This window comes from Diplotaxodon limnothrissa, linkage group LG1 (genome assembly GCF_057381915.1).
Source record: "Diplotaxodon limnothrissa isolate DT_005_m linkage group LG1, D_limnothrissa_male_GT1.1, whole genome shotgun sequence".
Lineage (NCBI taxonomy): Eukaryota > Metazoa > Chordata > Actinopteri > Cichliformes > Cichlidae > Diplotaxodon > Diplotaxodon limnothrissa.
Genome location: NC_140596.1, coordinates 32,899,827 through 32,926,689, shown reverse-complemented (window position 1 = coordinate 32,926,689; position 26,863 = coordinate 32,899,827). Strand labels below are relative to the sequence as shown.

Below are 26,863 nucleotides of genomic sequence, written 5' to 3'. Positions count from 1 at the left end.
TTTACCAAGTTTTCAGCTGATAGCTCTAGGAATTTACCTTGTTAGTGTAAAAGTACTGATTCATGTATTCAATACTATGTTGTCTTTGGTCTTAATGTGACTTTCTTACTAGGCTGCTAGTAACAAAGTGTCTAAAGCTTGAAGTGTCTTTTTTGCTTGAATGGGTTCATGGGTTCGTAGGTCAGTGTTAAGTGGCTTAACAAACAACAGATACATTCTTCAAAAAATGGTCAGCTACAAGGACTTGTCCAAAGAAGAACTTTGAAAGACCTTCAAAAAGGATGAAGGACTATTGACAAAGACCACTTCAATTAAACTGATGTGTGGTTCAAGACTTTTGAATAATACTGAATGTTTGGTTTTTTTTCTATAGAGAATCATTATTCTATTATTGATTATTTGTAATAATTATTGCCTTTTACAGTGTTTTATGCAAAACATGAATCTGAATACCCACCCAAAACATCAAAACATTCAATAAACACTGAACAACATTATGTAATTTGTCTCTAGAAATGATGGTTTTATCTTCAAAGACCTTTTTAGTTATGTCAATATAATATACAAATAATACAAACTTGATAACATAAGACACGCAGCATGAAACACGAAGGGTGAGGGGAAGCTTAAATACAGGGGAAGAAAACACAAGGAGTCTAATAACCAAATGAACTTAGATAACCTAATGAACAAAATAAACTCAAACTTAAAACGCTGGGTCAAAAGACCCAGGACCATGACAAGTTAAGGTTTTTTCTTTTTTTCAAAGCACTGAGTCAGAGATTTTTTTTTCTCATTTTCTTTCCTTGCTGTGATAGCTTGTGATAGCATCTTTGAATCTTAAATCAATTCTTTGAAGCAATGTCCAAGAAGCGAGATTAGGCCTTTTTTCAGCTGGTCTCAGATAAACTTTCTAGGAACAAATTCCATTTGTTTTCACATGATACATTTTGGGATTTTGTGTGAGCAAGTAGGAGCATGACTTTTTGTGTGATTTTTGTTCTCATCTTGAGAACTGGGAGTCTTGGGAATTACTGTATTGTATATTGGAATACATTTCATTTGGTGTGGTAATCGTTTTTACAAAGCTGATTTAACTTGTACATATTTTTTTGTGAGGCTGATCCTCCACCTCGCATAGCAAGAGCTACAGTATGCTCTTAATCCATGTGCTGCTGTGAAAACCACTGAGCCAAAAAGACTTCAAATTACATGTTAACAGCACCACAGGGGTTTTAGTGAGATGCATGATCTTGCATGCATATGTACATGATCCTTCCCTACTGTAAATTTTGTACTTATATATTCGTTAATAATCATCAACAAGCTAAGTATTATATTAAGAAAGGAAAGAAAGGAATGAGAAAAGAGAAAAGAAAAAAATATCTATTTAAAAAAACACTCCATTGGCCACTCTTTTACCTTCAGAACTGTTTTAATTATTTGTGGCATAAATTCAGCAATTGGTCCATGACTGACAGCAGCACAAAGTTCCTGCAGAGTTATTGACTCCACATCCATGTCATGAATTTGTGTCATGGTTATGTTGCTGGAATTAGCCATCAGAAGATGGCTAAGAAGATAAAGGGATATAACTGGTCAGCAGCAATATTTAGGTAGGTTGTAGCATCTTCTGTAGTTCAAGTTTGGTGAGCCCTTGTGAATTATTAGCCGTACCTTCTTGTTCTTAGCTGACATGAGTTTCACCCAGTGTGGTCTTCTGCTGCCATAGCCTACCTTCTTCAGAGTTTGATGTGTTGTGCATTCAGAAATGCTCTTCTTCATATGTTGGTTATAATGAGTCATAACTAGAGTTATTGTTATTTTTCTTTCAGCTTAAAAGCAATTTTGTCATTTTCCTCTGACGTCTTAAATATGAGAGCTGTTGCTCTCAGTAGACTCTCTGTAAAACCCTAGAGATGGCTGTGTGGGAAAATGCCAGTACATCAGCAGTTTCTAAAAAAAAATATTCCAGACCAATAAGACCAGTCTATCTGGCCACACCATGGCCAGATAGACATTTGAACATCATTACATCTTCTTTACCATGTCTGTAGGTGCCTTAATCAACTGAATTACTGTCATGTGATTCAGTGATTGGATATTTGCTTTACCAAATATCTAATCAGTAGTTAAACAAATGTACCTAACAAAGTGGTCAGCCATGTATTTTCTGCTGTTAGTGTAAAAGGAAAGCCCTTGATTTAGAACAAAATACTTTTCGTTTTTCTTGACTAAAGACTTGTATCGAATCTTGAGTTGAGAAGACGTGTGTGGTTTACGGCTAAAACTAATACTTCTTTTTGGCATTTTGAGTTGTGGCATAACATGAAAACCTAGCAGTACCGAGTGGTGAGGCTAGTGCCAGGTTTACATTTTTGTAAGGAAAATTAGTAATAATTCATCAAAGCAGTAGCTTATTAATCCTCTGATCAGAGAATGATTGATGGACTTTTTCAGCTTTAGCTTTGGGGAACATACTTTTCTCAACAAATATAGGCTTTTTTTTCTTAATTTTTTGGATTTTGGAATTGTGGTTTTGAGGCTTCCTGCACTGTATTAGATAATATTGCCATCATATGCATTTCTTAAATATTGAGGCGACACCAGGCTTTATATTTAATATTATTCTCCTATGAAATAACAAATATAATTGTCAGAGTATGTGAGAGTGCTGCCAAGTCAGTTGATCAGTTAATCCAAACTCATTTCTTCCATCTGGGCACAAGGAGCAGACAACTCCATTCAATATTATGAGGGTTAATAGGGCTAATAAGACTCTTGGCTGTGTTACTCAATTTGCCTGAGCTTCATTAAAAAACAGTTCATTGATGTGTTATCATTTGCACTAAATTGATTTAGAATAGTTTCAGTAAATCTGACTTTACTGTATTTAATTGTAAGCTAATCACATTTAAAATCCTTCTTCTCACATACAACATCTTGAATAATCAGCTCCTAATTTTAAAGACTTCGTAGTTCTATATCACCCAACACAGCACTTTGACCTCAGACTGCATGCTTACTTGTGGTTTGTAGAATATGTAAAAGTGGAACAAACTCCCAGTTTGGATTTGGGAGACAGACATCCTCTCTTCTTTTAATATTAATCCTAAAACGATACTTTTTGATAAAGCTTATAGTTGGAGCTGGATCAGGTGACCATGTACCAACACTAGACTTCCACAGTATGTCACCCACAAACAGTCACAGCTGATGACTTCCTTTCCCTGCGCCTGGTTCTGTCAGAGGTTTCCTCATGTTAAAAGGGCATTTTTCCTCCCCACTGTCACCAAGTACTTGTTCACAGGGGACTGTGTGAGCTTTGCCTTACAATATAAAGTGCCTTGAGATGACTTTTGTTGTGATTTTGCACTATATACAGTGGGGCAAAAAAGTATTTAGTCAGCCACCGATTGTGCAAGTTCCCCCACCTAAAATGATGACAGAGGTCAGTAATTTGCACCAGAGGTACACTTCAACTGTGAGAGACAGAATGTGAAAAAAAAAATCCATGAATCCACATGGTAGGATTTGTAAAGAATTTATTCGTAAATCAGGGTGGAAAATAAGTATTTGGTCAATAACAAAAATACAACTCAATACTTTGTAACATAACCTTTGTTGGCAATAACAGAGGTCAAACGTTTACTATAGGTCTTTACCAGCTTTGCACACACAGTAGCTGGTATTTTGGCCCATTCCTCCATGCAGATCTTCTCGAGAGCAGTGATATTTTGGGGCTGTCGCCGAGCAACACGGACTTTCAACTCCCGCCACAGATTTTCTATGGGGTTGAGGTCTGGAGACTGGCTAGGCCACTCCAGGACTTTCAAATGCTTCTTACGGAGCCACTCCTTTGTTGCCCGGGCGGTGTGTTTTGGATCGTTGTCATGTTGGAAGACCCAGCCTCGTTTCATCTTCAAAGTTCTCACTGATGGAAGGAGGTTTTGGCTCAAAATCTCACGATACATGGCCCCATTCATTCTGTCCTTAACACGGATCAGTCGTCCTGTCCCCTTGGCAGAAAAACAGCCCCATAGCATGATGTTTCCACCCCCATGCTTCACAGTAGGTATGGTGTTCTTGGGATGCAACTCAGTATTCGTCTTCCTCCAAACACGACGAGTTGAGTTTATACCAAAAAGTTCTACTTTGGTTTCATCTGACCACATGACATTCTCCCAATCCTCTGCTGTATCATCCATGTGCTCTCTGGCAAACTTCAGACGGGCCTGGACATGCACTGGCTTCAGCAGCGGAACACGTCTGGCACTGCGGGATTTGATTCCCTGCCGTTGTAGTGTGTTACTGATGGTGACCTTTGTTACTTTGGTCCCAGCTCTCTGCAGGTCATTCACCAGGTCCCCCCGTGTGGTTCTGGGATCTTTGCTCACCGTTCTCATGATCATTTTGACCCCACGGAATGAGATCTTGCGCGGAGCCCCAGATCGAGGGAGATTATCAGTGGTCTTGTATGTCTTCCATTTTCTGATGATTGCTCCCACAGTTGATTTTTTCACACCAAGCTGCTTGCCTATTGTAGATTCACTCTTCCCAGTCTGGTGCAGGTCTACAATACTTTTCCTGGTGTCCTTCGAAAGCTCTTTGGTCTTGGCCATGGCGGAGTTTGGAGTCTGACTGTTTGAGGCTGTGGACAGGTGTCTTTTATACAGATGATGAGTTCAAACAGGTGCCATTCATACAGGTAACGAGTGGGGGACAGAAAAGCTTCTTACAGAAGACGTTACAGGTCTGTGAGAGCCAGAGATTTTCCTTGTTTGAGGTGACCAAATACTTATTTTCCACCCTGATTTATGAATAAATTCTTTACAAATCCTACCATGTGAATTCATGGATTTTTTTTTCACATTCTGTCTCTCACAGTTGAAGTGTACCTCTGGTGCAAATTACTGACCTCTGTCATCATTTTAAGTGGGGGAACTCGCACAATCGGTGGCTGACTAAATACTTTTTTGCCCCACTGTAAATAAACCTTTATGGTATTAAATTGAATTTAATAAGATTTTTTTTTATTGTTGATTTTCAAAAACACTGAAAATACAATCATTAAATTCTCATTATTGTCATGGTGTGTCATATAACAGTGGGTTAACTTCACCAATACCAAAAAGCTTCAGTTGTCTGTTATATATAGCTAGAAATGTATTTATTTATTTATTTGCTTTTTATCCATTTCATTGGAAAAATGTCATGCAACCTTCCCACAAACAGACAGTAATATCTTCAGGGGAAACATCTGATAGCTTACGAAACTTGAGTCAGTGTCAAGGTTAAGACCATTCGGTAAAGGAGTCTGACACGTAACATTAGAGATGTGATTTAATCCATTGCACATCTTTTCCTCACCAGAACGAATTTGTCACCTTTTTCCCATTCTGTCAAATTTATGGTGTCATTATTTGGATGACGGATGTTGTTACACTTCCATATTTCCGCCCTGTTATCATTCGAATTACCTTTCATTGTTACATTTGGATTAATGGAAGCACTGAGTAACCCAAACCTCACATATGCAGATAAGATATAATATGCTGGATTTGGGGGGATTTCCTGTAATGAAGGATTTCAAGGTGAATGGCCTCATGTAATTAATTCTATGGGGCTTTGTGAATAGAGCAGTGTGCCATCGTCATCTTCTGTGTTTTGTGGCAGTTAATGAGCTAGGAAACATATCAGAGTCTTTCCCAATGAAGCATCCCTTATTTTAATAAATGCTTTTTGCTTCCATCCATTATTAGACTTTGGTTGTGTGTGTGTGAGAGAGGGAGTTGTGGAGTTGTTCTAATAACATGTGTGCAAATCCGACATGAGCAAAACTAAAAGTCCATGCAGGCCATTCCTACATTATTTAAGGTTGATGTTACCATGTTTGTGTGATAGCCATTTATCAGTATCACTGTTTTAAACTTTTGTGTAATCAGGTATGAACTGTGCTTTGGCCAGAACCATTTACCTTATATGCATGCGATATCAACAGCTGTGTCACTCATATACGTCTCATCATGTACATCCTTGTTGTTGCTCCTTGTTTCCATCTCTAAGTCTTAAAATATTAGTTTTTCATTCTAACCTCTCAATGAGCACTGAAGCTGTGATTTATGAAGTTAAATTCCATATAATATTAGAATTCCTCCTTACCAAATCAGAAATGAAAGCAGATTTGTTTGGCTTCTTTGATAAAACCTCGTTTGGGGAGATGGGTGTTTTTAGCTTCGGTGATATATCCTACGATACAACTGATTTGTGTAAAGGGAGCATACAAGAGCAGAATCTTGAAATAAAAAAATAAATTTTTATCTCTATATCTACACTGAATAAATCAGATTACCTTGACTGGAAGGATTGAAGTGACATGTTTGCTTCAGACTGTACGACTCTGGCTCGGAGCCAGTCTCCGTTCTGCTCCAGCTAGCATGCTTCAGCCATACACACTGTACAAATAGGACAATCTGTTTCAGTGCAAAAGGAGACAAATCTGTGACGCTGCTGTGTTCCTGCTGCAACTGCACTTACAATGTATGATGATGATGATGCCGGAACACTTTATCTGTCATATGTTGGTGTCGTTTCACCTTTTTTGTGCCTCAGGTCTCAGTCACACACGCCTAGAGATTGATTAGGAATTCCTGGTTAGTAAGCCCTTGGCAACTTCTTGTCGCTAGAGTGGTGAGTGGCTTCTTAGGGGTTGTTACTGGGTCAGAAAAGTAGCCTGCACAAAAAACCTTCTTGTGATTGCTTAAGTTGTTTGTAGGTTGTTGTGGTTCCCCATAGTTTGTATGGTTGACGCTGATTTCTCTGCGAACATTCACTAGATGCAAACCACAAATGGTGATTGTTCACCTTCAAAGTAAAAGCTGTGTGTTGACATCAGCATACTGACATGCATACAAACACATTTTCTCATTTGCCCGATAAGGCAAAAAAGAGAAAAAGAAAAAAAGACATTATTTATAGCTGCACTAAGTATTTTATATTAATGACAGATTAAATGACTTTGTATAATGAGAAAAATGTTCCTCGTACTAATAAATCCATGGAACATTATCACTATGCTCTGCTGCTCCCTTCACAAGAAATCCATGGATTCCTAAAAAATCTGAAAAGTTAAATGATTTCTGTAAAGTTTGAGCTCTTAAAGAAACCAATTGCTTCCTCAAAACTATCCATCAAAAGGTAAATATACTAAAGACAAGGCAAATGAGACTGAGCTGCACTTTTCTTAATGGATGGTTTTGAGTAGCTCTGTGTTGGTTGGTTGCATCTTGTTATTGGAGGAAAAGAACATAAATATGATGACTTCACTTCACTATATTTAAACTGTGAACAAGCAGAAGAGATTAAAATAAATTGATTCAAATAAAATTTAAATTTCATCCCTGTTATTGGGTCTTTTGTACCCTTATTTTTATTTGTATATAATACCTCATAAAAGTATCCAATGGATTATACAACTATCGATAAGAGACAATGTTATTGGTTTACTTTTAAATTGAAGTTAGCCACTTTATTATCAAGTGGATCAAAAGTACTTTGCCTTCCATCCATTTTTGATTAAGTGCTTTGGTTGCTTTACTAAAATGGCTGAATGCGAAAATATGTGTTTTCATTTGGGATCGAGCCAAAATTTGCCAAAGAATAAAGCAAAGTAGAGGAAAAAGAAATGAACATAACAGTCATGAGGTCAAGGTACAAGCTAGAATAGCTAGAATGGGAATTTATTAATCAAGTTTAATATTTTTTGGACAAATGTTGGGTGACAGAAACAAGCAAAAACTCAAACTGTATACAAGCCAACCCTGAGAAATAACACATAAAGGAAAGCTCCATATAAGAAAGCCCAGTAAATTTGAAAGAAAACACTGACTGGAGTTTACTAATATGCATATCAACAATTCACAGTGTTTGTTGGTAATTACACTTGGACAGCTGTAACAAAATTACATGCATTTTTTTGGTAACTCATCTCTGTTCACAAAAAAATAGACAGTTAAAGGAGGACATCTCCTCACTGTGAATGGAGGAAGCATAGTCATCCGTACAGGGTTCATTTGCTGTCTCTTGCTCACAGTGGCTTGAATTTGTGCAGAGCGCAGTGAAATCATAAAATTATCAAAGCATACTGGAGCAAAACATACTGCCTGGGGGTCTGCAGGATCTGTCTCAGTTGCAGGTCATTGCTACAACATCCAGCCATCCATCCATTTTCGACCACTTATCTTTGTATGGTTCATTGCGGCAGCAGTCTAAGCAGAGCTGCTCAGGCCTCCCTCTCCCCAGTCACTACCTCCAGCTCTATTGGGTGGGTGTGAGGGTATCGAGGCCAGCTGCCAGCTGAGAGATGTAATCTGTTGTCCTGGGCCTGCCCTGGGGTCTTCTCTCAGTTGGACACGACCATAACAGCTGAACTGGTTTTACTCAAAGCGGAGGAGCAACAGCTCTACTCCAACTCAAAATGACCCTATCCCTAAGGGGTATCCCAGAATCCCATGGTACCAGCTGATTTTTGCTGCATGGGTCTTATTTGTTCTTTAAGCCATATCCCACAGATCATGGCCATAGGTGAAGATAGCAGTGTAGATGAACCAGTAAATCGACAACTTCACCTTCAGGCTCAGGTCTCTAGTCCCCACAATAGTGTAGGGTCTGCTTCAATGCCTACACAGGACCAATCTACTTGTCAATCTCTAGTGTAGTTCTACCCCCACCTGAAAACAAGCCCTCGAGATACTCCTACACGTGAGAAATCAAGTCATCCCCGACCTGAAGCACACAAACCATACTATTCCAGGTAAAAAAACATGGCTTTTCTAACATTATAATAAATAAGTATTTGGCATTTCTAAAGTGGCCTCCCACTAGTCCAAATCTTAACATTTATGGAGGCGACTGAACACACAGTTTGGACAAAGTTAACCTTAACTGATGATTTGGGGTATAAACTGCTTGCTGGGAAATCTGCTTTTCAAAATATTGAATAGTTATTGTATAACTGAAAATGCTGTTACACTGAGAATCAAACAAATGTGTGGTTTTCTTTCATTAAATAGTGAATGATGGGCTCCAGCTGCTCTTCTGAGTTTTGGCTTTATTTCAAGGTCATTGTTGTCAAGCACATAACTTCCCGCATTCACCAGGGCTCTATATGCCATCAAGGCAGGTAATGGAAATATATTTTGAAAAGTCTCTTTCAGTTACATCAGAGCTCTGTCCCATTACTGTGGCTTACAGGATTCCTTACTTAGTAGCCAAGGTAACTAGCCTGCTAACTGTAAAGCTTAACAATGTTTCAAAGGCTTTTCAATGTTTCAGTGTCCCTAAAAATAGGCTGAGAATTGGACCACAGGAGACACTCACATAGTTTATTTGGACTAAAAGAAAATTGAAAAAAAAAATGCTTTGGCAATTCATAGAGTGCAGTGCATTCAAATATTTGCATTTATGAGTTAATACTCCACAGCATATGATTCTGTGGCCTTTTAAAGTGAATCATTCTATTACCGGTATCTCAAAAAGCTCCACTTAACCGATGCAAATAAAATTAATTTGCTAACATTTTATTTAATGACCCGGTTCACAGGGGGGAGAAAAATACAGGCTGAATAATTTCAAATCACATACGTCTGTGAGACACAGTTGTAAAGTTTGCTCTGTGTTTATTTAACCTAACATCTTGTTTTCATGTGGAGCCCAAGGATGCAGTTTTTGAATCCAGTTACACAAAACAGTGAGAGGTGTCCTGGGACATGGAGTCACCCTGGGGAGGAAAAAAAATAAGATGAAGAATCTCATATATAAAGGCAAAGGTGTTTGTACACAAAACCCTGTGAAGTGAATTTCTCCCTCGGCATTGTGTTCAGTGTGCTTTAGTAAAAGAAAATTAGACCTCATGTCACATTTCACCTGTCTGTGCCAAGGAAATGTAGAGATAAATAAGGCTGAGACACAAATATACAAAGAAAAGCTCTCAGGATCTGGAATATTAAAGCTTGGTTAATTAAAATGAATTATTAACCTAATAATCTTTATGTTTAAAACTTCAATTCCTTAGGATTCAAGTTGAAGCAATTCTGTTTGCATAGCATGCTGTATTGGTTCCGATCACAAAAGGCTTTACAATACCTGTGCTCTGAAAACATCATTCAGCCTCGTTGAGGACTCTCAGAGTAACGCTCTGTTCTATCCCGTGTGGAGGCTTTCAGTGTTCACACTCACATCATGAGCAGCTTTGAGGATGGCCATGTATCAAGCTATCTGGGGTACAGTCTCTGTGCTCAAGGTGCCCACTGATGTGGAGCAGCAGAGTGAATGTCAGGCAGCGCTGGTCACTGTGCATGTTTGGGGGTGGCAGTGAAGAAGTGCTCTGTTTGTGTGAGTGGCTTAACTGAAGGCGGTGGTGGCAGTAATGTGTGTAGTGGGAGTGAGAATTCAGGTTTAGACAGTGGGCAAGAATCCAGTGCATGACGGCATCATTGTGTGGACTATACAGTTCAGTGAAGGGTAGATTTGATATTTTCTCCCTCTCAGTAGGGCCTTCCTTTAAGCCAGAGCTTTGCCTAGGGAATGCTCACAAAGGAGTCTTCTGCTGCAGCTGGCAGAATCCTGCTACGTGATCTAAAACCAATTTCGCTATTTGAATAAGCTAACACTTATTTCCTTATCTTCCTCTTGCAGTCCAAAAAAATCCAGGCTCAACTGAAAGAACTGCGGTACGGGAAAAAGGATTTAATTTTTAAGGTAAGCTCAAACTGAAGGTGGGTGGCTTTATAGTAGCTCCAGACCAGGGGTAAACAGGTGCTTCATACCGCCTTCAAAGGATGATCCCATCACAGAAGGGGCTCTAATTAATTCAGGCTGCAATTATAAACTTCCATCCAGCCAAAGCAGCACACGGCAAAGTCAATCCGGCAGCTCTTAGTGAACATACCAAATTCACCCCATCCTCTTTAATCTTCTGTGGTATGTGGATAAATGGTTTGGACAGCAGTGGATGAAGTTGATACAGAATTATGCATTAGATCATATAAGGGAACCTTCAAGACAAAATTACAGATGACACCATGTATTTCTACATTTCAGGGGTAACACCCATTTCAGGGAATCAGATATGTGCCTCTTCCTCACGTACTTCCTCTGCAAGCACAATAAAAACAGTGGCAGTGTTGCGTATTATTGCCCACCCGTACATACTCCATTGCCCTGTGAATTGCGAGGACTAAACGTTCTGGGATCTGAGCGCTCACATAATATTTATTGGCATTTACTGGTACAAGGACTGACCTTTCAGGCCTTGTTTGTGGTGTTAAAATGTCAGTTGACATTTTTGCCACAATGCCCTGTAATGCCATTTCTTATGTGTATGTTTTGATGCTTTGAACACATCACTGCTAAAGCTACGTTAGACATAAATGAATAAAAAAAGGACTCTGTCCTCGAGGATAGAATTTTATGCTTCTAGCCCTACACTTGAATATATTGTCCCTGGATGTCCTGTTCTTTGTTCTATTTCTAGTCTCTGAATGATTGATGCATCGACTTGTTTGCTTGGTGTCACTGCTCGTAAATCGTTGTCTCTAAATTGCATCAGTCAGTCATCCAAAACAAAAAAAAAACTAAAACGTTATTGCTCAATGTCACCAAACATTTCAAGTGGATCTTTAAAACATTACGGTCTGTAGTGATTTGCAGCATTAGACAGATAAGGCTAATTTGATCATTCTCTTTATCTTGTAAAAACAGTCATCTTTCGAAGATGACAGAAATGGCTGCTTTTTTTCTCTGGTGGAAAGGTCAGGGAGAAATGCATCACGTCCAATCCCTCTGGCTATTCCTGAAAAACTCATCTGTATTCCCCATGTGCTGTGATCAAAAGCCCAGCAGGGGCCAAAGGAGGGGGAAGTGGAGGAGAGTCACTCAAGATACAGAAATGTCATCAGCATCACAGGGGGGATGTCAGTCAAGGCACCTTGACCAGGAGGCAATTGAATTGGTTATGACAGCTGTTGTACCCTATCAAAGTGCCTTTTGCAACACAATGTCTTGGTTTAAAAAAAAAGAAACAAAGAAAACAAATTTGCAAGATTAGATACAGCAGAATCCCCAAAACTTACATTTATGAAAGCTTAAGAATACCTTTTTTTGTTAATTAGTTAGTTAGTTAGTTAGTTAGTTAGTTAGTTTCTTGTTTTTCATAGTAAAATACAAGAAAATGCAAATTGATTAAATGCTACAGCATGTTTCCTAGAGTAACCTAGAGTACCAGGAAAAAAAGCCAGCATTTTTAGTGCAACTCTTGTCTCAGGTATAAGCTGTACAGTTTCCCTCGCTTTTCATAAACATGTTACTAAAAAAAGTATTAAAAGAAAAGAGAGCAACTTCCCTGCATTTCCCTACGAGACAGTATTTGTGGCAGAGGAGCCATATTCAAGCTTTCACAGTGTACTCTTCATTGCGACACTAAAATTACCCCCAGAGCTGTTTCTTTTTAAGCTTAGAAAAAACAGATGTCGTCACACGCCTCATCTAGCCCAGTGGACAGCACCCCACTGACCCCACACCTCTATAATGGACTCAGCACAGAAATATGAAGCCCTAGACTTGGGGGCACTAACCCTGAAAGTCAGCATTTCTGGGTCAGTGCCGTTGCGCCAGCAGAGCTCAAAGGACTATCCACTGATGATGCTCTTTGTAATGGATGTAATGGCCTTTACTATAAAGCTGTGCACATAGGATTTAGAGCTTTTAGACAACAAACTAATATTGAGCCTCATTTAAAAAAATGTACTTGTGAGCAAAATGTGTGATTCCAGTGTGTATTAATGAATATCTTAATTTGCCACAAAGAGATTTTATGAGGCTTTTACAAAGCTTTGTGACCATGAACTGTGCCTGATTACCTTAAGACTCCATCTGACTAAAACTCCCACTACATGAACTTCTAAAGGTGAGATCTGACTCTCTGGCTTCAGTGAAAACCCATAGGACTGATTGTTGCTCTGTCCTTGGGAGTCACTATACGACTCATCTGTCAGAAAGGATTTAAACACAGTTCCTACCGCCCCATTGAGTGGTAGAACTGACAGACATGTTCATCATTAAAATAACCACTTTGCTGGTAGAAACTGACATGAAAATGAGATGAAATCAGTGAACATGCCAAGCCTCCCAGCTTTTTCAGGACACTCATCGAGGCACCACACACCACAAGTTGATAAAGCTTACCAAAAGCTATCAATCAGTCACATCACCACTCACTAAAATTTAATACACTTGAGAGGGATTGTAGTTGCTGTTTGTTGGGTTACCTGGCCTTGGATATTTTAGAATATAAGCCTTTGTAGTTTATCATTTCCGGAGGCAAGTAAAGACATCCGATAAAAGTTTATGGCTTAAAGTCCATCACCAAGGCCGGTTTTACACAGGCTGCATGCAAATGATCCCAGCACGGCTTTCTTTTTTTTCTTGTGGATGAGTTTATCAATAATAGAAGACTTCTCAGAAGAAGCTCTGTTGATCATCATAAGGAGTTACATTGGTTCATTTACTAAAACCAGCCCTTCTGTGTGTGCTGTTCAGTCCTAGGATTAACGTCTAAGAAAAACTTCCTTTTTAAAGTTTGATGGTTTTAAAGGGTCTGTTTTTATAAATGACAACATTAAAATATTCTTCTATCCAAGAAGCAGATCTAATCCTTTTCAGTGCTGCTGTGAATTAACTCATGCTTATATGGTTTCATATGACTTCTAGGGTGTGCATAAAATGCTTTAAAAAGACTAGAGGTTTCGTTTTCACAAAAACTTAACCAAGATTTTGTCAGATTAATTAATTAATTATCACTGATTAGGAAGGTTACTGAGATCCCTATTGTTAAGGTGAATTGTTTGTCATTTTTATGTATACCATTTGTACATAGTTTTAAGGGATTATTTCTGTCCTCCCCTCCCCAGATCCTTAAGATTCTGGGAGGGGGGCGGTAGTGTTTTTTATCACAGGAACACCCTTGTGAAGGTCTGTTTGATGTGGGGAACAACACCTATGATCAGTTTTAATAATCGCGAGGAGTCCTCTGAGTACTGTCCAATCCACATGTTGTTCAGTGCTCGAGCATTGTGTCCACTGTATCTGATATCTTTATGTTTCATAAAGACTCATTATGAGACTCATTGTTTTTCAGCTCCAGTCAACACAAAATACTCTACAATGACAAACACAGCAACAGACTTTTTAGCGTTTTATTAAATCTAAAGGACAGTTGTATCCTTTTCAGTTCAGATCCTTCACTTTCACTTAGTGCCTGGCTAAAACACTTCTGGCATTTTTAAGAGTGAATCCTATACTTGTATTTTCAGGTCTTCAGAATTACTTTATGCCGTTCTACATTAATCTTTCCCTTTATGACTAGTCTCCTGGTCCATATTGTGGAAAAACATCCCTACGGTGTGGTGTTGCTGACACTGCGATGACTGTTGGGATAATAATAATAATGAAGTGATGCTCACACAAGCTTTTTGGAACTGTGGCCATCTGACTAAAGGATTTCACCTTTAGTGTTGGAGACTTTTTAAGGGCTTTATAGGAAACTCCTCATGGGCTGTGATACAGGGAGGATTGGCTTCCTACCATCCATAAAAAAGAACAAATATTTCCACAAAATGATTGCTGGGATGCCTATCACATTGACAGTGATTCCTGGTTGGTCACCTGATGAAGGCCCTTTGCCACAAAAAACTGTGTATAGCTGAGGAGCAATACCAATGTTAGTAAACAATTCACTCAATCTCATGGCTCAGTTTTTCACTCTGACATACATAATGAGTTGTGAAACTTTATATAGTTATATCCCATTAATTCAGTGAGGCACAGGTGGACTCAGATCAAGCATCCCGTGGATCATTGTTAGGAAAGTGTGCAAAACAGTCCAAAAACAATAATCTTTGCTTTGTCATTGTGGAGTTTTGGTTTGTAGGTTAATATGGAAAACATTAAGTATATACATTCCAAGGTCAATTTAGGATAAAATAAAATGTAAAACTTAAATTGAATGCAAATTGATTGAATTAGATGTGTGTGCATGTATCTGTGTGTGTGTGTGTCAGGTTTTATAACACATATTTTAAAAAGTAAGAACAAAAGTGATGATCTGCAAAATAACAAAGAGGAGCTTCAATCCCTTGTGCTATAGATTTTTGCTATCGATATTGCTGAAGATATGGGGTGGAGCTGGAGAAATGCTTTACTTGCACAGTACAAAGAGAGAGGTTCAGCTGATTCAAAACTCGTGTGTTTCTGCAGGGGCAGCAGCTAATGGACTTGGAACACAAGTTAACTGTGGCCAAGGAAGAACTGGAGAAGACTGCGCTGGATAAGGTGAATAACACAGGGGATGGGGTGTCGCCGATGAGCGATGATGAGCGAATGAATAAATAATGTGAAGTAATATTAGTCTGCATAAAGACCTTTTTTAAAGAGTGGATATCTAATGATGAAAGTAAGTGCAGAAGTTTAATAGCATGGTTGTCATAGCAATTTTCCCATCACAGTGTTGAGCTTCAACACATTGAACACATGCACCAGATTTATTTTGTGGGGGCATTATTATTATTATGGATGTGCTAAGTTGAATGAGTGAAAATTGCACGGGGAGAAAAGAGCTGATAAAGGTGATATTAACATCAGTTAAGCCTGTCTATTAGTATTGATGAAAAGCAAATTATTTTTAAATACACATTACTTCATATTGCTCTATTGACTTCTTAATCTTTACGTCTTGCCTAACGATGCCTTCTAGCTTTTCTGAAATCACTTTAAAGGATGTGAGCAAAATGGCTCTAATGCTTAAGTAAATTTCTCATGTGGATGCAAGGCAGTGTGAGTGATTCAGAAACCGTCTTGTTTGTGTGTAATCTTGTTTGGGGACAGGAGTCTCAGATGAAGGCGTTGAAGGACACAGTTCACATCTGCTTCTCAGCCGTCCTGCACAACCAGCCCAGCAGCAGTCACAGATTTCCCACCTCCCCCACCCACTTGTTCAGATACTCATCGCTCATCAACAGCTCTAGAGTCACCTTTCAACAGCCACATGCCAAGGTAATTCAGAATTCATTGCAGAGCTCCTTTATTTTATTTAATGTTTTTCAAAAAGATGAACTAGATATTGTAAAATACAACTTAAGAAATAAACATCTAAAAATTAAAACAATACTACAGCATTGAGTTGTCCAGCTAAGTTAATACCATCTATTAAAGTTGCAGATGGGCTATACTGATAATGTTTGCTGCCTAACTCCAACATTAACCTTGTGTTTTATTATTAGCCATAGTCACTAGCTGCTACTTTAATGATAACTTAACAGATGGCTAATAGTATTTAAATGGCTAACGTCAATGTGTGCACTGGTCAAGATTTATTATAACTGTTTAATACTTAAGTGATGCAAATCTTCTCAAAATTCTTCATTAACACCGGGATGTCAGTCGTTAAGATGCTTTGCCAGATTTGTTGTGCTACTCTTCATTTGTTCAGCTGATAGTGAGGGGAGGGGCGGTGTGCAGGCACCTGCAGTGTGTCATGTAGAAGAGGTGAAGATTGCACCGTTGCTGTCATACTGTTACAAATTAGTATCCTACCCTTTAACAATTTTTAATATCAATTGTGTGTGAGTATCAAATTTCTTGAAAATCCTACTCTGTACATATGCTAGTTCCAAGTTCAACAAGTTCCTTCACATTTGCAGATCTTTTCCCCTACTATTATCCATTACCATTATTATCATTATTACCATTATTATCCATCCTCATTGCTGGAATGATTAATAGTGCCAACTTTCAGTATCCTACTTTTAATTTTTACTAGTGCATGTTTACTTTTCTTGATTTTAAACTCCCTCAAAAAACATTAAAACAGTCAAGAACACTATTACACTAAGAAACACTAATACCTAATTATGGGAAGTCATATATAAGAAATCTATATGAAAAATTACTGCATTTAATTGCTTGCATTTTACATCGTCTGGTGAGGGAACTTGCACTTACAAAAACATTATTATTATTCTTTTCATATTTTCTTTTTTTTTTCCTGATTTTGATGCTAATCAACCCTGATCTTTGTCAGTTGTTCTTTTATGTTTTGATATGAATTCAGTCCTGACAGAAGTTATAAAATCAAACTGCTAGATCAACTATCTGTGCTACTCTGAGACTTTCAAAACAGATTTTAGTACAACATGGTCTTGAAAGTATATTTTAAGCTTCCACTTTTGCTATTATAATTCAACCAGAATCACAGTCTTCTAATGAGGTAATGGTGCTAGTAGTTTTTACACCTATAATCAAAAGAAATCAGAGCAACAACATTTGTAACATGGAGCCATGTTCTAATCATGGCTGATTGCATTGTTGGAACGATTTTGTCCCAAGGCAGCTTCATTCACAGTAGTCTTGAATGAATAATTCAGGCTGAATACAAAATGTAATTCTACGGCCCTTTCATGTTACCAGAAGCATGACCAATGGGCCTTTTTCACAGCTGACATTTTGACTTGCCATATCAGGAAAGTCGCAGGTGTAATTAATACCATTAACAATGGCTGTGCTCCATTTAAGTACATCACCAGACTGTGTCAGAGAGACAGTATGCAAAATAATAGTGCCCTGCAACATGCCAAGTAAAGGAAAGTGCAATTGTTGTTTGGGTTTGGGGTTTTTTCAGTCTTATTAGTTACATCAGTTGTTGCATGGGTTTCCTGTAGATATACACTGGGGGATATAATTATTTGATCCTCTGCAGAATTTGTAAGTTTGCTCACTTTCGAGGAATTGAACAGTCCCTATTCTTATGGTAGTTTTGTTTTAATAAAGAGAGAGAGATTATCAATCAGAAATCCAAGAAATAAAAACACTTCCCATAAAAGTTGCAAATTACAAATTTGCACTTCAGTGAGTAAAATAAGTATTTGATCCCCCACAACTCAGTCAGAATTCTGTCTCCCACAGATTGGCTATGTGCCCATCTGGCCTGCACAAGGCTAGAATGGGCTACCAGACCATCAGCAGAAGCTTGATAATAAGAGGACAACTGCTGGTGTGATTATTTAGAAATGGAATAAATTTAAAATGCCCTTTGTCTGAACGTCTCTGCAAGATCTTGCCTCATGGGGTGAAGATGATCGTGAGGAAGGTAGTGGGTCAGCTCAAAACTACATGCGAGGAGCTTGTTAACGATCTGAAGGCAGATAGTCCCTCACTACGCCATGATGGATTGAAATCTTGCAGTGCCAGCAAGGTCCCCTGTTCAAGAAGGCAAGTCTGAAGTTTGCCAGTGAACATCTAAATGATTCAGAGAAGGCTTGGGAGAAAGTGCTGTGGTCAAATGAAACCACAGTCAAGCTCTTTTGTATCCCACTGTGTTTGGAGGAGCAAAAAAAGACGCACGTTTAGGTTATGGAGTGGCCTAGTCAGTCACCAGACTGCCATCTTATAGAAAAACAGGGGATCAAATCAGTATTTTCCCCACTGTGATATGTTGATTTACAGTACAGTCCATGTAGTGTATCTGTATGTAATGAAAATGGCTTAGACTTTGTCTTACAGTATGCAATCAGTTTGATTGTCAGTCCGAACACAAATATTACCGTTTCTTCAGAAAAGTAGGATAAAAATGAGATAAGTTTGCTTTGCAGAGCCAAAAGTAAAGTGGAAAGAAAGTTGGATTTGGGATATGCTTCTGTAATGGTGCAGTATAATTTTCCCTCTGACTTTCCAGATAAGATAAAGCCGGCTGCAGTTTTTTGCCTCTTCCCTTTGTGTAAACACTTTCAAATTGAAATTCATTTCACACAGGAACTTAGTGACATCATGGAATATAACTCTGTGCCAAAATATTCACCTCACCGCACATCAGAGCACGCATAATGCACTGTCTGCAATATGAATTTAAGAGTTAGGCGATTATTACCTTCTTTTCAAGTGGCTATTTGTCAATCTGATGCCCCGAGTATCACTCTCTAGAGAGAAATAGCACAGGAAATAATTACTACCAAATATAACAGTTGGGCAAACACACTTCCAGAGGTTGTTCAGAATAATAACATGTCTAAATCAAGCGGCAGTCTAAATAGTTATGTCAGTCTTTGTATTCTGTTCTATAGATTTTGAAGAGAAACACTACTATTTTAGGGCTTTATGGGAGTTTTTTGGATGTTGGACTTGTTCTATATGAAAATTATTAACTCAATGTGACACAGTCTTTGTTTGGAGCCTCTTAAAGTCAGGGTCACAGCAGACTCAACTAAGGGCTCAGGATTTAATCCTTTTTAGGAGTAAAACAAGGTGACTTCCAAGAGGATTCATTCTACAAGTAAGATTATGCTTTCGGTGAGGATATTGTGTCTTGTTTTCCTACTGAACCACATTTTAAGACTAATGACAAGTGTCAAAGTGCAGTTGTATTTTGTTCTTTAAACATTCCTACAAGTATTTTTGTGGCTCTGTGCACAAGAAAAAACCCCCAAAAGATATATAAATCACATACAGCTGAATATACAGATCGCTTTTATTTCTTGAAAATATACTTTTTTATTACCCATAGCTGTTTTACCCCCTATCAAGCAGTCATGTCAACTTCAATCAGAGATTGTGCTAGTTCTGATTTCTGAAAAGCAGTCGCTGCAGTCACTTTGAAATCATCAAGTCGGCCACAGCGCTGCTGTGTCTTATCTGCCATGATACTGGTGAGCAATTCTGGCTTTAAGAGGCTTTTCTCTCCTCAAAGCAGTCACAATTTACTCTGTGTCTCTATCGTGGGTGCCTAAGAGATTTGACATGCCACTTAGAGGATTTTTTTTTAATCATGCTTGAGTAATACCATCCACGCCAGTGCCATTGCAGTACCTTTGCTGTGGCATCATATAAAACAAGATTCTATAATTGACACTTCCTGTTTACACCCTCCTTGGTCAAAACAAAAGGATCTCATCTGACTATGCATTCGCCCATATCTGCCTTTCAAACATACAGCCCAGTACATTCAAGTACAGGAGCAAAATCAGCATCATACAAAAGAAAAGACAAGTACAGGAATTTCAAGAAAGGTGTGGGTTGATTTTTTTATGCTAATGAAGTTTTTACTTCCCCCTTCATTAGCATAGAAATAGCAGCACTTCACTTGTGAGCAGTTGCTGGCTTCATTATCTCCTGTTGCTGTTGTACACTTGACGGGCTGTCTGATAAATCTCAGCGTGCCCTCACAGTGAAAATTACTGGGGTGCTCCATCTGTCCACCCCGCCTGTATATGTAGAGGTGGGTCAGATCCCATTTAATTCAATGCCAAATTTAACTCATATTACGCAATAAGAAAAAAAACACATACAGTAGCACTTACAGGGCATAAAAGAGCCAAATGTTCCACAGCTGAGGAGACAAATGTCGAGAACTTAGCACTAAGAATAATTTAGCATTCCTCATTGTTGTATCTAACAGCATGAAATCACTTGGTTAGTGTAATTGTTATTTATTTTACCCTAGGTTCTTTTGTAGTTTTGAGGCATGTATAAGATTGTCTTATTGTAGCTTAGAAGTGCAATACATAAAATAACTTATTCTAGAAGGGATCCCTGCTGTTTTGCAGCTGTTTCAAGTCTTTCATTTCCTCAACTTTTAATCTTTTAATCCATGTAAAGCAGAAACATGTGTCACTCCAAGAGACAATCTGTTATTAAACAACCAACCAAATTTGAATGTTTGGGCGATCGTGGCTCAAGAGTTGGGAGTTCGCCTTGTAATCGGAAGGTTGCCGGTTCGAGCCCTGGCTTGCTCGTTGTGTCCTTGGGCAAGACACTTCACCCGTTGCCTACTGGTGGTGGTCAGAGGGCCTGGTGGCGCCAGTGTCCAACTCGAACAAAACTTTGTAAAACTTCCTGGGGATGGTCACATTTACATGCTGGTGCTCATTACCAATGAGGTTCTTTGCAATATCAATCCAGCTCTGCTCTAAATAAGAAGAATACATTAAAATAAAATAATAAAAACATTAAAAAGACCTGCTACACTATCAAGGTATAGGCATTAGTTACTATAGGCATATCCTACAGGAAACCAAGTGCTAATGCACTTGAGTATTTAAACAGGTTTCTGTTATGGGACGGGTCATTCTAGGGATGCCTGGCAATTGTGTGATTCTGACCCACTCAGAAAGAAAACAAGTCTAATGAAAAGCAACTTAATTGTGTCAGGGCCAACTCATTAGTATGATAAGTTTAAAAACAGTTCCTTACAGCAGAGTACACTGACAGCATAATGGTGTACTGTTGATTAATTTAGGAATGTCTACAAAATAGATCTGTCCTAAATACCTTAAATAGTGTATCTTTGGGCGACCGTGGCTCAGGGGGTTGGGAATCGCATCTGTAACCGGAAGGTCGCCGGTTCGATCCCTGGGCTCTCTGTCCTGGTCGTTGTGTCCCTGGGCAAGACACTTTACCCTACTGGTGTTGGCCAGAGGGGCCGATGGCGCGATATGGCAGCCTCGCTTCTGTCAGTCTGCCCCAGGACAGCTGTGGCTACAACCGTAGCTTGGCTCCACCAGTGTATGAATGTGAGAGTGAATGAATAGTGGTATTGTAAAGCGCTTTGGGTGCCTTGAAAAGCGCTATATAAATCCAATCTATTATTATTATTATTATTGTTAATTAAAGAAACGTGAATAGTTCTGAAAAATACACTATAGAGTATGCTGAATGCTATGGATGACCAAGGACAGTATAACTTTGCATTATGTGAAAAATTACAAAAAATAGCAACAAAGAGATCACATATATTCAAATGCTTGAATTTCATCAGCACATTTATACTAAAATCTGCTTTGTGTTGTGAAACCTAAAGTGCTTAAGTGCAGGGATGTTTGTTCAAGCACTCTGTGACACCACTTTGAGTGTCACGCTCATAGTTTGAGTTACCGTAATGGGCCTTAAGCTCTGTTAGACACCACAGATAAGACTCTCTCAGACCCTGCCTGACACACACACACACACACACACACACACACACACACACACACACACACACACACACAAAGCTCTTCTTGCTGGTGAAAGATTCATTAGTGTGAGGATGCAAAGATCAGCAGGATTGAAGTGGAAGTTGCTTCATATTTAACAGTCTTGGGGAGAGAGCCAAGTCTTGTGGTCTGATAGTATGCAATTTTCATCAAAGTAATGGGAGATGATGTCTTAGATGCTCAGAGTACTGGGCTGGAGGAAAATCAGGCATTTCATTGCCCTGCTTTAAGCGCTTACTATTTACTTTTATGATTGTTTCCTTGTCTATAAAAATTATACAGGATATCCATCTCTCCCAGGCAAAGACTAGACAGTAGCGAGCTGACAATCCAAAAACTGCGATAGAATCAAATTTGTGTTCTACAAAAGGAAAAAAAAGACCCAAACAATGTTGCCAAAAACCCACTTAGGTAAGTTAATCTCAATAATAGTTGCAAATAATCACAACTCAGCATATTTGTTTGTGTTCTTTAACAGTCACTGTTCAGCTTTCTTTTCACCTTTTGCTTAATTTCACTCCATGTTTGGTTAAAGGCAGGCTCACAGTGAGCACCACTGAAACCTTTATCACAACAAGCTTTATTAATAATTCAATAATTATATTTCTATGTATATCCAGATGCCTTCAGAATGATATAACTCATGTATGTCCGTGGCGTTATAACAGAATACGTTACAAAATTAATCAATTCAAATTGGTAATAAGAAATAATTTGTTAATTAGTATCTATTTGTTGTAGAACTGTTTGCTAGCATCAAATTAACATGCTATGAAAGTTTAACAACTTATCAAATAATATGATATGTAGTATTGTAATATTATAAATGGTGGTTATTATGAAGTGTTACTTGGAAAACTGCTGCTTTTAAGCACTAAGGCTCTGCTGAAAAGTCAGGGGCCTTATGGAGAGACAAACAGATGGTAAGAATGGAAAGTGTGGCTGGTTCTGACAGATGCTGTCAAAAGTTGGGGAATTGTGTATGAAATGTTCACCCAAATGTGGTCACTTCCACAAGTAATGTCAGTTCTCCTGAACCTGCCTAAAAAGATGTTGCTTCAGCTGACACAATAAGAATGGCGTTTGACATTGACAGGTTAAGATTGCTTATGTTCATCTTGCAACTGTCTTGCTTTACGCTCTCAAGAGACCACGTTTGACCCAGTTAAAGTGTACTTGTCTTGTGCAGAAGACTAGCTGCAGAAGACAGTCAGACTTTGGGAGAAAGATCTGGTATAACAAGCCTAATTAATATTTCAACCCTTGGTCCTTACCAGACAAAATGGCATGATGAGTGAAAAGATGGTGTCTGTATCTACACGAGTGTAGATCCTAAGCTTTTATTCAAGGGGTGAAAGAAATTATTATAAAGTGATAAACTGGAATCATTGTTAAACACTGCCTGAAGTCTGGATCTCCTGAACATGACCAAAGAATGGATTTCCTCATTTGTGATGCTTTGCCCTGCCTTTAGTGCAGCCGTCTTCAGTTGCTGTTTGTTTTTTTCTCCACCAAATAAAATCAATGCAGCTGCTTCTGTGATCCATGGTCACTGGAATCCATGCAATTCATCCATGGTCATATCCTCATATAAGGATCCCAAATGCCACATTTCCTTCAATTCCAGAACTTTTATCTCCATAATTATTGAAGAAATAATGGAATCCTCTGCAACTGTCCATTAAGCTTTTGAGTGTCAAATTATATTTTGTCCCATGAAAAGTGGGGATGTACAGGGATGTATAGGGAGTACAGCCATTTGTGCTGTACTCTCAAATTACAGCTAAGAATCTACACTTGTGTTTTAACAAATTATCTATCTGTTTAGTTACTCCTTTAACCACAACCACTTCTTATAATTTTTTCTAAGTGCCTCTTACTTAAAGCAAGTATGTAAAATTTTTAAATGTTCACCAGATCAGTCATATTATCCAAAAACAGGCTATAAATCACATTTGAAATGACATCAGGAGTTTAGTGAGATAATGAGGAACATTAATATTTTTATAGTCTAGGTTTTTGCTTTTTCCTGAGAAGTCATTTCCCATAAGACCATACCATTATTTGTCAGTATTTGAATGAATTCCTCTGTTCAATAGCAAAATGATGACTGTCATGTAACTCTCCAGAAACCCGTATCAATTTTTATTTACTTTTATTTTACTTTTTTGCTTGTTTTTGTGTGTTTTTGCCTTTTGGACTCAAGCACTACTGATTTTAAAGTGCATCAACCTTGAAAAAGTCATGTTTTCTATGCAGACATCATTTCAGGTGGTAGCGATATGGATTGCTCTACTACCTCCAGAGAAAACCTTTTCATCTCTGACTGTCCGTCTTGTTTTCCTTCCTCTATCTCAGAATTGCTTTGGCTCTGTTTGCAGTGGGTCACTTCACTGAAACATCATTGTTGATCATGTGCAGGTCTCATAGTATTAAATCCCAAATCTACCTTCTGAACTGCAACTACTTCTCACTCTGAGGTGGTCTGTGTATTTCTGTACAGACATCAGTGGTATTCTTGTTTGAAGGTCCAACATCTGAGACCTCAGAAAGATTGGTAAAAGCTGTGTATTTATTTATTTATTTAGTGTCATAACATATTCTGATCCTAACAATACTATGCAAGTATGATGGTATCCAGTTACTGTACATATGAACACTTAAAAACTTAAATTACACAGTGCATCAGATTTATTATCTATTTTAATCTAAATAGAACTCTAACTTACAAAATGAACAACCATGCAATATTAAATATGACCTACGTTTTGGAAAAATGAGAAACTTTTGTTTGTTTTATCCTGTAATAAATTAAATTGAACATAAATACACAAATAAAATATATGTTTAAATATGAAATAAACATATATGTATTAGAACTACTAGGTTTTGAAGAATTTCAAGAACCTATTTGCTCATGTGTTTTTAACCCCAAGTTTATATTTCTGTTTTCCTCTGCAGGATATCTCCAAAGTTCAGAGAATTGTCACTGCCAGTAAATCACCCATGAACGTCAGTGTCATAAGGAGAGAGAATGGTGGAGCCAAAGAGTGCCAGATGGAAAAGGTGAGCCTTTAGAGTAATTAAAATACAGTGGCCTCTCTAATCTGACTTTCAATTGTTCACTAAATTCATACTCAAGTCCCTCATCAAAAGTCAAAGAACTCGCTTTTGCTCCAATTGTCCTTAGTGGGTTCATGAATTACAAAATCTTATAGAAGGTCTGCAACAAGTTTCAACTAAATGATGCATCTTTAGTTAGGAGTTTTGGTGTAGCTCAGCAGTAATTTGGTTTAATGAAATTAGACATTACTAAAGGAACACCATGTGCTGCATGAAGACTAATAACACAGTTTTACATTGCTTTGGAGATTGAAGGTGACCTATTATGTTTTTCTTTGTTATCGGTCCTACATGCTTAACTCACTTGACTCTTTATAGCTCCATCCCTTCAGTCTAGATTACCTTTTTTATCCAGTCCAAATGAGATCCCAATATCCTCGTAGATCTTAGTGACATGGATCAGTGAGTCGATCCATGTCACAGGGATGACTCACTGCTGATGTCATCCCTGTACAGGATGTAGCTGATGACTGATGATCACTCCACTTCTACTTTTAGCAATATGCTGGGTTAGGGGATTGAAGCCAATGCAGAACAGTAGTGTTAACAGTGCATCACTTTGGTGTATTCCACTCTTGATTATGACTTCTGTGATTGCCAGTGGTCTTCCACAGCCCCGCTGAGTTCCTGTTGAACATCAGTAGTGTACTACTAGTGTTGCCTTGTGCCAAGCAATATCGATGTGTGGCGTATTGAGTCATAGGCTTTCTAAGCTATGCTCATTTGTTGACTAAAATGACTTCTCGGTTTGGTTCCTGTGATGGTTTAGAAGAGCTTTCATGTTGTGGAGAATCAGGTAATTGTAAGTTAGATGGCCCTTGTACCTTTGTGGGGATCCTTCATGATCAATGCTGTTTTGCCCTGTACTAACCAGCCCAGATGGGTACATGCTGTTATCAGCCCACTTATTGCCTTTATCCCTCAGTCACGGAGGTTTAGCTATGAGCACAGACGTCTGATCCACCTTCAGTTCAAACCTTCAATTCATAACAGGGAGTTTGTTTTGAGAAAGTTTGGTTCAATGCGTGCAAGGGAGCTAAAACAACTTGTTTCAGGCAGTGGATGAACTGAGCTAGTGCGGCAAGGCCCAGTAAAAAATCAATAAGGATTATTTTTATCTGTGAATCGTGCAAATCTTCTTGAATAGAGTCCCATATAAATGTGCATTTGTAAATGAGCATAAGAAGTCCATTTTAATGAGTTGAATAAACTGGCAGTATTGATTTGGTGCTTTTCTTTTTGTTTGTCATTTTAAACTGGATATTCATACTGAACTATGGGTCAATCAAAATGCAATTCTGAAATCATGATTTGGGCTGTAAGACATGTCTGTACATCGGTTTAAGTAAATTTAAGCAAAATAATGAATACAAAAATACCTTAAAGATTAATTGAGAAAGAAAATGTTTTTTGTTACATCCTTGAAACTCACTAACAAGGTAGTGCGTTCATTTGACCTGTTATTGCATGGGAAAGTACTGTAGTTGCAGTGATCACAAAATTTGCACATTCACACTTCAAAGAGCTCTTCACTCAGAGCCTCATTGACACTTTGACAGCAGTTATTGAGGAAGGAGAGCGTGGAGCAGTCACTGACCTCTCCTGTTCAGATTTTTTTCATGAAGGACTTTGGTACCTCAGACAAGAGACTTGCTTCTCCAAGG

The 26,863-nt window shown here is 38.3% G+C and overlaps 1 protein-coding gene across 1 annotated transcript in view; it reads left to right on the top strand.

Moving 5' to 3' along the window:
• Positions 1–26,863, top strand: part of luzp2 (leucine zipper protein 2) — a 168,062-nt gene that overhangs the window by 133,796 nt on the left and 7,403 nt on the right. Inside the window, exons 7-10 of the mRNA XM_085357408.1 lie at positions 10,696–10,758; positions 15,313–15,387; positions 15,940–16,107; positions 25,038–25,142. Coding sequence (XP_085213534.1) covers positions 10,696–10,758; positions 15,313–15,387; positions 15,940–16,107; positions 25,038–25,142 — 411 coding nt within the window. The remainder of the gene's footprint in view (positions 1–10,695; positions 10,759–15,312; positions 15,388–15,939; positions 16,108–25,037; positions 25,143–26,863) is intronic.